The sequence below is a fragment of the Nelumbo nucifera genome, chromosome 5, assembly GCF_055504915.1.
Source record: "Nelumbo nucifera cultivar China Antique chromosome 5, China Antique-T2T, whole genome shotgun sequence".
NCBI classification, from domain to species: Eukaryota; Viridiplantae; Streptophyta; class Magnoliopsida; order Proteales; family Nelumbonaceae; genus Nelumbo; species Nelumbo nucifera.
Window position 1 is genome coordinate 17,421,886 of NC_142653.1, and position 12,837 is coordinate 17,434,722.

Genomic DNA, 12,837 nt, shown 5'->3' on the forward strand with positions numbered 1-12,837 from the left:
GCAAATCCAACGCCCCGCAGTCGCGCTGACCGCACGTCTCCTGAGACCGAGACGTGACTGGCCGCACGTCTTTTGAAACTGAAGGAGCGTCGGTGCACGTCTCCCCACGTTAAAGGCGGCAACTGCGTGTGTTTTCAAATTTGAAATAACGCCCGCTGTCACGTCTCCCAGCGGCGCGTTTTTTAATTTTTGAAATAAACGCGTGCTGTCACGTCTGTCAGCATTTATAGACGGATTGACGCGTTTCCCAACTTTTTGGCGCTCGAGAAACCCGGAAAAATCCTGACGAACGCGCACTTCGCGCTATCAGTCAAACTAGTTTGAAATACGGGTCAAATCCACCTGCCACCTCACGAACTCCCCGCGCCAGGGCAAGCCCCTTTGCGCGAGGAGTGGGGGGCAATTGATGAAGGAAGATTTGGCCCGACCTCGTAACCACTCAACACGTGGAAAAGGCAATAGCTTGGCACAACAGTACGCCCAAGGCGCGAGCTCCAAAAGGAGGAACCAGCGGTCCGAACTCTCCCTTTGACCCCGGGCCTTACAATGAGCACAAAGGGCAACAACCCGAACTGGCCCGCCCCAGGGCAGTTCGGGCCACACCTCTATCCGAACTCAAGACTTCACCTCGCACACCACTCCAGCACTTCGCCCCCAGGACGCCGAATTGAACAACTGTACCGTACCTGACACCAAAGGGGTCCGTATCCTAAGGCGGCGCACCTGTCTGACTTGGGATCTGACGCTTGACAAGCCGCACTTCAACGGCCACCTGCCACCGCCATCTCCAGTTACAGTGATGGCTCCGACAAAGAGAGCAGTGGCGGTTCTGCCCTAGCAGAGGTGATGACACCCGAACTGGCAGAAGCGCAAAGGTAATCATACCCGACCTGACAGGAGCTTGGGAGTGAGTGTGCGAAGTGGTTATAAAAGGCCCCCTTCCCCCCAAGAAGAGAGGTAGGTGATAACTTTGCGCCATCTGGTTTTTTATCTTGCCTTTGAGGAAATACTAACGTGAGCTTCAGAGCATTCTCACCGGGTTCTTCCCCAGAGATTATTCGTCTCCTCCATTTCAGGCACCTTTTGCTCCAGCCCGAAGCAAGATCGTTAATAGATAGGACTGGCCGGATTGTGCACTATCAATTATGATTAAAAATAAATAAGACACAATTACTATCTTACCCCAAAAATGTTCTCAACGGCCGAGGCAACAGTTGAAGTTTTTCCTTTTGAATATGCCTCACATGAGGATGTGCTTCTAGGCACGCGCCTCACACATTTAAATCACATGGTTTATCTTGTAATCGCCATTAGAGTGGTCCGATCAAATAGACCACTGCAGTGCTGGAGGTGTCTGGCTTCGACATACTGCCGTCGACTTAATTGTTAGAATCACCAAATTCAATGTAGCATTAAACCACTCCAAGTGTTCAAACTGCATAGACTATCACAATGATGTATTGTCTAGGTTGAGCCGTCTGGTTCTTTGAATTGTTATAAAAATTAATTGGTCTAACCAACTAGTTGAACCATCCATTCCGATAAGGCAATAACTGACAATGGATGAAGTACCAGTGGGGCCGACCACTTTGGACCGGTTGGTCTATTAAGTAATTGGCAAAAGTTGGTTGGCTCAACCATAGATTGAAAACATATAATTGACTGTCCTATTTAGGACCAAATGTCATATATATATATCTGATATTTGTCAAAATAGTTTCAATAAAAATGAAAGAAAATACTAATTTTCAGACAAGCAAAAATATGAATCGATTCAATTATTAATCAAAATAAAAGCATGAACTAAAACCATTATAATCGATTCAATCGTTTCAGGTCCGTTGGATAGATCTGACCCATTGATAGCCGAACCCATACTCTTGAGTCTTATCTTAATAGTAGAAGCAAGTCCTGTTTTAGAAGTGTGTGGGGGCGGGGGGAGGGTTAGCCAAAATGGGAAATGTAGTATGTATTTGGTACATCTTCTATTTATTAAATAAATGTTTATATTTGATTTGTCTTTAAAACCAAGAAAAAACTAGTTGATTAACATATTGTTGAGATTTATTGACAGTTAGACGTCACTAACGTTATATAAATTGAACAATGGAACAGTAAATAAACACTTTTGTGTGAGAAGAAGTGTTAATATGAAGTTTATTACAAATGTTGACTTACACATAAATCAAAACAAGAATTTATTACTATTTAGGTATAGGAAATAAATGTGATAAATGCTGATTTTGTGATGACATGGCACCGTTTGATAATGGAAGTTATACCACGGTTACCACCCCAGTGGGTGAGAATCGTGAGATCTTATTTTTGTGGTGATTTGACACCTCCGTGGCGCTCATGCCCGTGACACTAGCATAGGACAAAGTTACAATCCACCGTCACAGCGTCACCGTGGTATACTGGTATTTTCATAATTGCAGAAAACCTATTTTCACGGTTGCCCTTTTGTGATTTGAGAACTCCCGTCATTGAGAGGGCTGGCTGGTGATGATAGCATCGTTTTCTTTGACCAAGATAGCCATGTCGGGAGCGTTCTCGTCTGATCCCTAGAGATTTATGCCTATGACAGGTAGATGCACTCTACATACGGGTTTATCAATCTACTCAAATCCAACGGTTCAAGACTCTTGCACCTGGTCCTATAATCCTCTCGTGCATTTTCTAACATTTTTCCCTTTCCTTCTCCACCTCCATCTCTTTGCTTCGGCGTCCGTTGGCCCTTCCAATCTCAGGCGCCGTTGGAGTTCCGACGAAACCCAACATCTCAGATCTTGTTTTTTTTTTGGTTTTGTTTTGTTTCATATAACTCTGAATTTCTGGTGAATATGAATTGTTTGGTGTGATCAGGTATGCTTACTTTCTCTCTGTCAAATCATATTTTCAATCATTCATAGCAACTGCTAAATGTCAGTCCCAAACAACTACTTTTAAAATCGAGAATTTTCTATTGTCACAAGAATTTGGAGTATTGCAGTAATTAGTTTACTTTGATTAGACTCCTTTCCTTTCTTATAAACTCGAATTTCTCAAGAGATATTTCTCTGCTTTCTTCGTCCGTGTTTTTTACGTCATTGGTCTATTGGCTTTTGATTGATCTCTGCGCATTTCTATCATTTTGATTTACTATTTATCAAATTTAATTACTTTACGTGAATCTAGGACTAGTTACTTGCAATTGATTGGTGAATGCATCTGATTTTGGATTAAATATTTTCCTGGTGTAAAAACTTCAGTTATTTTGCTCACAAAACCCATTTGGTCTTGCCAAAAAAAAAAAAAAGAAAACAAAAATCATTTTGTGGTCTTTATCTGCACTTTCAATTGGACTAGAGTTCTTTCTTTTGGCTTACTTTTTTTTTTTTAATAATTTTTTTTCTGTTTAACTGAAGATACATGTATTGGTGATTATGGTTATTTTTGTTCCTATGTTATAGTGGGCATTGCAGGATAATCATGGTAAATTAACCATGGTTGACGTTTATATAAAATTCTAAACATATTTTGGCGTTCAGGTCAGTTGATGGGCTGGAATGAAACTTCTTTTCCAAATGATTTGGTTCAGAACAGTTGATGGGCTAGAATGAAACTTCTTTTCCAAATGATTTGGTTCAGAACAGTTGATGGGCTGGAACGAAACTTCTTCTCCAAATGATTTGGTTCAGAAGTGTTGATGTGCCATAAATCTTGACGGGAAGCATGAACTTCGTTAAGGGTGTTGCTGACCTCATTCGGAGAACATCCAGTGGCCATTCTGGAGATTCTGGTTCATGGTCACATAAGTTCTCTTCTCCATCTCCAAAGATCTGTTTTAGGTACTTCTATCCTGTGATTTCCCATAATGATGCTTATATCCTTTTTCATTGCATATGTCTTGCCATTATGTATGCTTTTTTTTTTTTAATATCTTAGTCAACCTAATATTTGCAGGATATTACAATTCAGAAAGTTTTCCTTTTTTTTTTTCTTCTCTGAGTTGCTTGTCCTTCTTATTAGATTATCCTATATCAGAAACAGAAAAAAAAGGCAAACATAGATGCTACCTTATCAACCCATCCAGATTGTACTCTCTTTTGTTTTAATGAAATTTTCTTTTTTTTACTTATCGAAAAAAAACATAGGAGTATGTAGGTGGATACAAGACCAGCATACAAATGCTTGAAATTATGGTTTTTACTTGCAAAGTGTTTTGAAATGCTTGAGTAAGACTTCAGAGATCTTATTGAAGGGCAATCCTCCTAATGGCTTCACTATGGTGGTAGCTCAATCCTAAACCCTGGGTTGGTTTGCATAGTTTTTCCTATAGAGTGGATCATAGCATCTTTTTGGTTTTAGTAGTCCCATTGATGTTACAAACTAGTCCGAAGTGTGAGTCAGGTCCCTCTTAATCAATTTCTGTATTGCAAAGCAGGGGAAACTATCCTCCCTAGTCTTGCCATAGAAGGTAATTCATTAACACAATTAGATGGGGGGAGTGAGGATATTGGCCCTTGGTATCTTGTTCACTGCATTAATGAAACTGGGAGATTTTGGTTGGAATTAAGGCACATAATATATTGGATTCTTGGAAATAAATGCAACATTTAACAGTGTGGATATAGATGTGGTTTGGGAAGAAGTGGAGGAGCTAGATGAGGTTTGGGAAGAAGTGGAGGAGCTAGATGTGTGGATATATATTACCAATATCCTTTTTCATTCTTCTTAACAGTGTCTCATCTGAATTTTTCCAAGTCTCCAGAGGGTCGAGACAAGGGGATCCAATCTTCTCCTTGCTATTTGTATTAGTGATGGAAGTGCTGAATCTACTTATGAAGAAAGGAGTTCAAAAGGGCTGGTTTGAAGGCTTCAAAGTGGGTTTAGATGGTCCGTGTATTTCTTACCTTCAATATGCAGATGACACGCTCTTTTTTTGGATGCATCTGTAAATTAGTCCTCTGGAAAGGTTGGGAGGAAGAGAAGAAAGTTTATCTTGTCAGTTGGGATCAAGTCTGCCTCCCCATGGAGGAAGGAGGGCTGGGTTTAAGGAAAATTAAGGTCTTTAATTCGGCTCTCCTTAGTAAATGGATTTAGAGATTTTCTCAAGAAAGAAGTGCATGGTGGAGGAATCTTATAGCAGCCAAATATGGTGTGAATAGGGGCAGCTGGAGTTCTCAGGATCCCCTACCAAATTGGGGCTGTTCCATTTGGAAAGGCATTATGAAAAATTCCCCACTTTTGGGGAAGGTTTAAGCTTCAAAGTTGGGAGAGGTGACATAATCAGCTTCTGGAAGGACCCTTGGTGCTTGGAGAATCCTCTATCTGAGATTTTCTCTCTCTTGTTTCAGTGTGCTGCAAACCAAGATGCCTATTGCTGAATCCTATTCCATCTCGGGTAATGTTGTGACCTGGGTTCCCTAGTTTAGAAGAAATTTGTTTGACTGGGAATTGGAAGCGGTTTTGGGACCGCTGGCAACTCTCCAAGATCAGAAAATTGACTCCACTGTGGAAGATGAGTGGAGGTGGAAATGGAGTAATGATGGGTGTTTCTCAGTCAAGTCAATGCCTCTCAAACTCAGCAGTTCAGGTGCAGTGAATTTTCCAAGTAAGCAGATTTGGAACTCAATCAGCCCTTCCAAAGTCAATTTCCTATTCTGGACTATGGCCTTGAACAAGTGTCTGTCCAGAGTTAATCTTGAAAGAAGAGGAATGCAGCTATCAGATGTCTCTTGTGGTCTATATGGGCTGCAACTTGAGTCTACAGATTATCTGTGCCTGCATTGTCTAGTTGCTGCCCAGGTGTGGGATCACTTTCTTAGTGCTGTGGGTATGCTGGGTCACGCTGAAATCTGTCAAAGACCTATCATGTTGCTGGATAATTAGGGGCTTGAAGGAAAAAGGAAAGCTGGTGTGGAGTACCTGTGGCTGTTCTTTGGCCCATTTGGACTGAAAGAAATAACAGAATTTTCTGTAATAAAAAGAAAAGTCCAGATGAGATTGTGCAGAGTGCAGTCAGTAAACTGGTCTCCTGGGTAGCTGTCAGTCCAGTTTTCAACCATATGAATGTTTTCCAGTTTCTTAGGAATCACCCTTTCTGGTGTCTGTAACTGTTGTTGAGGTTTGATCTGTCACTATGTAGACAGATCTCTGTTGTATCTTCCTTCAGTTTTTAATAAAATTACCTTACTTTTTTTTAAAGAGCTATTTTGGCAAATTTTGAGATGTTGACAGGGATGAAAGTGAATCTAGAAAAAAAGCCTCTTGGTTGGAGTTGGAGACTTAAGTCGAGAGGATATGGAGCAGTTTGCAACTGTGCTGGAATGACCCGAGAAGATCGAAGAAGGGGCCGTTGCTGAGTGGCGACTTGAGAAACCTTTTCACATTAGGAAGCTTAAAGCTGGTTTTTTCTTGTTCATCTTTAAATGCAAGGAGGAGGCAAGTGACATCTTGTTGAGTGTACAGAATAAGGTTTGAGAACCTGATCTCAGAGTTGGGAGATGGAATCCTCTAGTCGGAGTAATCAGGGATATGGGTCCTCTGAATATGGTGTAGGTTACTGTTTTTGGGATACCCTTGCATGTGTGGAGCTTTCAAACTTTTAAGACAGTGGGAGATGCTTGTGGTAGATTTAGATTTGTTGACGCTAGAACAATTTTGTGGAGAAACCTTGTTGCTGCTCGTATTTTAATTAAAGTCGATGAAATCCACCTTGTTCCTACTTCTCTTTCTCTTCGTTTTGCCAGTGAATCCTTCAACTTGAGACTGGTTGTTGAAGGATCTTACCCAACAAGGTGGATTGAGAACATGGAATTGTGAAGAGGAGAGACCCATAAGATTAGTTTGGGTTCTGGCGATGTTGGAAGGAAGATGAATAGTGAGGCCTAAAGGAATGAGCACAAGGTTGAAGATGAGAGTATTTTTTTAAGCAAAAATATTTATGATTCGGTTGGGGTTTTTACCTTGGGTTGCATAATGGACAGTGTAAGTAGAGTTCCACAGAGAATTAAAAGTGGTGGGGCGAATAGGCTGGGACACATGGTAAAGGAAGAAAGGAGAGTTTTGGGGAGATGAAAGAAAAGGAAAAAGTTGGTTTTTCAGAAGACGAAGAGACGACTCAGGCAGGAAAAGCTGGAGAAAGCTCGATTGCAGTCCAAACTTTGAAGACAAAGGTCATCAATAATGTTGGAGAGTTTTCTGCGAAGCGTCATTTCAATTTAAGGGTTTCGAACAAGAGAAATTTCAAGCGATTACGAAAAGTTAGAGGTGTACATTTCAGTTTAAATTTTATGGGAAGAGGCATTGGAGTCTGAGTCTCGAGACTACTCATGAAGTGTTTCCGTAGAGTGCTCAATGTGGAAGCTCTGTTGTTCCCCTCTCAATCTAAGAGAATTCTGCGATTAAAGGAAGAGGGGGAAGACAAGTTCGATTCAGCAAGCAGGTAAGTTTATCTCTTTTGGTGACTTTCTTGTCGAGATATTTTCATTTTTGTCACAGACATGGAATCTAAAGGAGGGGACTCAAGTGGCTGTTTGTTTAGAAGGCTCGGAAGGTCAAAAGGAAGGAAGGGAGGTGGTTTTTGGGGAAGTAGCAAAGGAGTTAGTGAGGTGGGAAGGGGAGGACAAGGATTGTTTGGAAGGGCTGGCTGTGGAGGGGATGATGCTAAGAGTGTGAATACTGAATTTGGTGATGAGGTTGCGAGAGAGGCTTTGGATAAGAATGAAAAAAGTGGCTGTTCTGTGGACTGCGAGGATTTTCAACAGTTTGAAATCTCAGTTGGTCGTATAGGAGTTCATTTAGGGTGGAGAAGAGCTATGAACAAAGTGTAATAGGACCCACAGAAAGGAGTGAAAAGAGAGCCAAGCAAGTGTCGCCTTGTTCATGTGTCTAAGGTTTTCTCGAGGTTGAAAGACAGATTGATTAGGGCAGGTCCTTCTAACAAATAATAAGAGAGTGTACAGAAGGAAGAGATTAAAACGTTTAGATGCAAAGAAGAAGGATAATGAAAGGATGGGGGAGGAGATTCTGTAGAAGGGGAGGTGAAGTCGACCCTGACAAAAGAAGGGTCAGGGGAAAAGAAGGGGTAGATCAAGCTGGTGCGGGTAGCCCTACTTTGTCTCAACAAGCCGACAAAGAGGGGGGGGGGGAAGTGGAGATTAAGACCTTGGTGGATAGGGAGGTTGAAATTGGCAAGAGTTTAGGGCTGTTCTTTTGGGTAGGTGAAGAGTTTGCTAGAAACGCTTTTGAAAAATTTGAATTGAGTAAAAGGGAGGAGAAATTGAAGAAGATGAGGCAACGGAAAGAAGAAAAAAATTGGGATGAGGAAGATGATGGGCTTAACAAGTCGTTCGATCCTGAAGACTACCCGATGTTTGAAGGGTGGTTTTGTCTTTCTTTTTGTCAGTTTTGCGTCTTTGAAAGCCTTGTTGTATGAAGGGGGGGGGTCCCAGTTTTCCTCTTGTTTGTTTCGTGACTCTGTAAGCTTTGCTGTATGAGGGGGGTGGGATTTCTCAGTTTTTCTTTTGGTTAGTCTTGTGTCTTTGTAAGCTTTGTTGGGTGGTAGTTCGTGTGTTATCTTAACACCCCTGTAGTGCTGTAATATGCTCTTATTTTATCAATAAATTTTTTCTTTTACTCTTAAAAAAAAACAGTATTTTAATCACTGATCACTACTTGAAGATCAGAGGATTCAACTCGAAAAGCTACTGTTATCTGTGCAACTTGGATGAGGAGACAGTTCTCCATCTGTTCTTTTCTTGCAAAGTGGCAAATTTTATATGGAAGCTCTATTCTTTAGTGTCTTTCAACCATCATCTCTGGCAGAAATTTTCTCTTGGTGGCCAAAACTTAGAGGAAGCAAGAAAGCCAGAATCTTGTGGAGCTGCATTCCATTTGCGGTCTGCTGGTCACTATGGAACCAGAGGAACAGAAGATTATTTGAGAATAAATCAAAGAGCATCAATCTATTGGTAGCAGCAGTGGAGTGCCTACTGCTGGGAAATCTTTCAGGGAAGCATTTTTTGATAACTGAGACGTTTTATTAATGAAAATAAAAATGAGGTAATTAGTACAAGCATTCCTATGGTAGGGTAGCGATTACTACCCTACCTCAACAGTGTTACAAATAATTACAAGCTAGCCCAAAACATTTGGTTTCTGTTTGTTAGAGTTCACAGAAAGGGGTATTTTTGTCATTTGGGTGCATCTGTGTGAGAGTGAAAGGTCTGTTTTATTTATGTTTAAGTTGTGTGTCCCATCACTTATGAGGTTCAATATTGACTTTCTTGTAACCAAGCTTATGTGAGATAAATGCAACTGGGTCGACTAGAGAGGATAGTTTTTCCTCATCTTGCCGAACCTTTCTTCTTCCTTCTCTTCTTCTTCTCTACTTTAACCTAGAATCCAATAGGGATTTTACATGGTATCAGAGCAATAAAACCTGGTTTTCTTTTCCTTTTTTTTTTCTTTTTTTCTCACTGTTTTTCTTCTTCCTGGGTTCGCTACCAACCAGTCCAGCCTACTTTGATTTTCTTCTAGCCTGAGTTGCAGCTTGTCAAGAGGCCAAAAAGGAGTGGTCGTTTTGTGGTTTTGGAGGTGAGTATGCCTCTAGTTACTGAGGTGGTGTACTAGAAGCCCTCTATTCTGTGATACGAAGAGGGCTGTTTGTGGACAGGTATGAACAGGTCTGTTTTTCGCCCAAGTAGTGAACTGTAGATGCTGTATTTTGGTTCAAAATTTTTTTTTGGAGGTATGAAGTGACTAGCATGCAGTGGTGTGGTGTTCTCCTCTGTTTATACCTCGTATGTGTGCTAGACGTAGTTGTTTTTGGCTGCTGAAGTTCATGACTGCAGTGGTGTGGTGGTGGTATACTGTGTTGAATGGTGTGTGGATGTTTCTGAATAGTTGAAAGTAAACCCTTGTGTCGTGTAGTGGTGTTCATACTGATTTCTGTGGTGGTGTTCATACTTTCTTGTGAGGAGAGCAAATTTAGTTGAAAATGTGTTCAACTGGAGATGATAGTGACAACAAAACTGGAGTTATGATCTCTCCAGGTTATCTGAATGTTCAAATGACATCCATTAAGCTGAATGGTGAGAACTATGTGCCTTGGGCCAAGTCGGTGGAAGTGTTCTTGAAGGCCAAGAAGATAGTGAAGCATGTGAGAGAGGAAAAACCTTACTTTGACTCTCTTGGGTTTAGTGACTGGGAGCAGGAGGATGCTCAAATTATGACATGATTGTGGAATAGCATGGAACCAAAAATCAGTATGAACTTTATGTTCCTAGATACAGCTAAAGAGATCTGGGATCATGCTAAGAAACTGTATTCCGGGCAAGACTATAACTAGGGTGTATCAGTTGTACCAAGAGTACTTCAATCTGAAGCAAGGCAGCCAGAGCTTGGAAGAATACTATGCAAGTTTGAGGAACATCAGAAATGAACTTAATGTGTACCATCCCCTGACACCGGATGTTTAGGTTCAGCAACAACAACGTGAGCAACTTGATGTGACTAGATTTCTGGTAGGTTTGAAGGTTGAATATGAACCTATCCGTGCACAATTACTGGGGGGGTCTGCCCTTCCTTCACTTGAAGAAGTGTTTGCCCGTCTTAGGAGGACATCTATTGAGTCTACAGAGCATTCTTCTCTCTTAGACAGATCTGGTTTAGTGGTTGCTAAAGGTGGAGGCCGTGGAAATAGAGGTGGTGGTAGTGGTGGCCGTGGACTTCCAGGAAATCGAGGTGGTCCCATGTTTAACCGTGCTGGTGGCCGGAGTGGAGGTCGAGACTCAGGGGGAGGTCGTGGTAAAGGAAGAAGTAATGCTCCTAGGAAGTGTACTTACTGTGGATTAGAGGGGCACACTGTTAATTTCTGCTATGATTTACATGGTCCACTCAACACTTGGGCTAACCATGCTATGACTAGGGGCAGTGGTACAATTAGTGAAAATCCGCAAAGGATCAGATTCCCTCCACATCTACTGGTGTTTCTGGGAATGACGCAGCGTGGAAGCAATAAACCGGGCTGGCTATGCAAGCACCGAGCGAACCAAGTTTCTAGCGAAACAAAAAAGAGAGAAAATCTCTAGAGGAGAGAGAAAAGGTGGCGAGAATTGAAGAGGAAATCTGAAGTGTGTATTAACTGAAAACAATAGCAGTATTTATAATACATCTGGAAATCATAGAATAACTAGGAAAGAACAACTAAGATAGATATCAACACATCTAATTTGGATAGGATCGAATTCTTCTTGATCTTGATCTTGATAGGATCGAATTCTTTGCCATGATCTTCACCGTCCGATCTCCAGGCATGAATCTTGGAAGCCTTGGATTATCTTGATCTCTGGAATTCTTGATTATCTTGAATTCTTGAATTCTTGATTATCTTGAATTCTTTGATGGATCTTGAATCTTTCTTGACTTATCTTGAATTCTTGAATTCTTGATTATCTTGAATCTTGGACTTATCTCTTTCTTGGATCTTGACTTATCCTTATCCTAGGAGCTGCCGCCCCTAAGGTGATGTGGGCCTTGGGATGGGCCTCCATCATTCTCCCCCACTTGGAAAGAACTCGACCCCGAGTCGTGACTAGGATATGCAAGTGTCATCTCTGGCAGGTAGCGATGGATGTCAGCAACATTGAAGGTCTTAGAGATACCCATATGATCTGGTAGGTCCATGACATATGCATTGTCGTTGATTTTCTTCATGATTTTGTATGGACCGTACTTTCGAGGCTGCAACTTGTTGTATTTTCCCACGGGAATCCTTTCCTTCCTCAAGAATACCATAACTTCGTCACCGACGTCAAATACTTGGGGCCGACGATGCTTGTCTGCTGCCAACTTGTACTTGGCGTTGGTTTGCTCTAGTTTCTGCTTCACGGCTTCTTGGACGGATTGGATCTGGTCCGCCATCTGTTCTGCGGAGGCACTGACACCGGGTACTCTGGGTAGTTTTACTAGGTCCAGTGCATGATTTGGAACCTTCATGTAGACAATGGAAAATGGAGATATACCTGTAGAACTGTGTACTGCATTATTATAGGCGAACTCAGCCTGTGCAATGGCGAAATCCCATTGTTTTGGCCGCTTCCAACATATACTGCGAATCAAGTTACCAAGGGTCCGGTTCACCACCTCGGTTTGTCCGTCTGTCTGCGGATGGGCTGTGCTGCTGAAATTTAGTGATGAATCAAATAACCTCCATAGGGTCATCTAGAAGTGGCTTAAGAACCTTGTGTCTCGATCTGAGGTAATAGTCTTGGGTACCCCATGTAGACGGACAATCTCCCTGAAAAATAATTTGGCTGTTGTTGATGCATCTGCTGTTTTCTTGCATGGGAGGAAGTGAGCCATTTTGGAGAACTTGTCAACCACCACGAAGACGGAGTCCATGTTCCTTTGGGTCTTTGGCAGGCCTAGCACAAAATCCAAGGACAGGTTTTCCCAAATAGCAGTAGGAACGGGTAGGGGTATGTAGAGACCAGTGTTTTGGGTTTGTCCCTTAGCTGTTTGACAAATATAGCATCTACTCACAATGGTGGACACATCCCTTCTTAATTTCGGCCAGTAGTAACGCCCCTTGACTGCTTCCATTGTCTTGTCCCTTCCCAGGTGTCCTGCTAATCCACCCCCATGCAGATCCCTGATAATCTTTTTGTGGAGGGACGTGCAAGGGATGCACAACTGTTCTCCTTTCATAAGGAACCCATCATGAATGTAGAAATCATCTGCTGGCTGTCAATTCACACATTTCTCCCACACCTGTTGGAAGTCCTCATCCTGGGCGTATAGGTCTTTTAGGCACTCAAAACCCATAATCTCAATACTGAGGGTCTTGAT

The 12,837-nt window shown here is 41.9% G+C and overlaps 1 protein-coding gene across 3 annotated transcripts in view; it reads left to right on the top strand.

Annotated features, from left to right (window-relative positions):
• Positions 1-2,448: 2,448 nt before the first annotated feature.
• Positions 2,449-12,837, top strand: part of LOC104595514 (binding protein) — a 130,122-nt gene continuing 119,733 nt past the window's right edge. For 2 of the 3 annotated variants that reach the window (XM_010256267.3, XM_088888398.1), the window contains exons 1-2: positions 2,601-2,865; positions 3,531-3,830. In XM_010256267.3, the coding sequence (XP_010254569.1) occupies positions 3,715-3,830 (116 nt within the window). In that variant the 5' untranslated portion in view covers positions 2,601-2,865; positions 3,531-3,714. The other variant, XM_010256268.3, reaches the window with a different exon arrangement.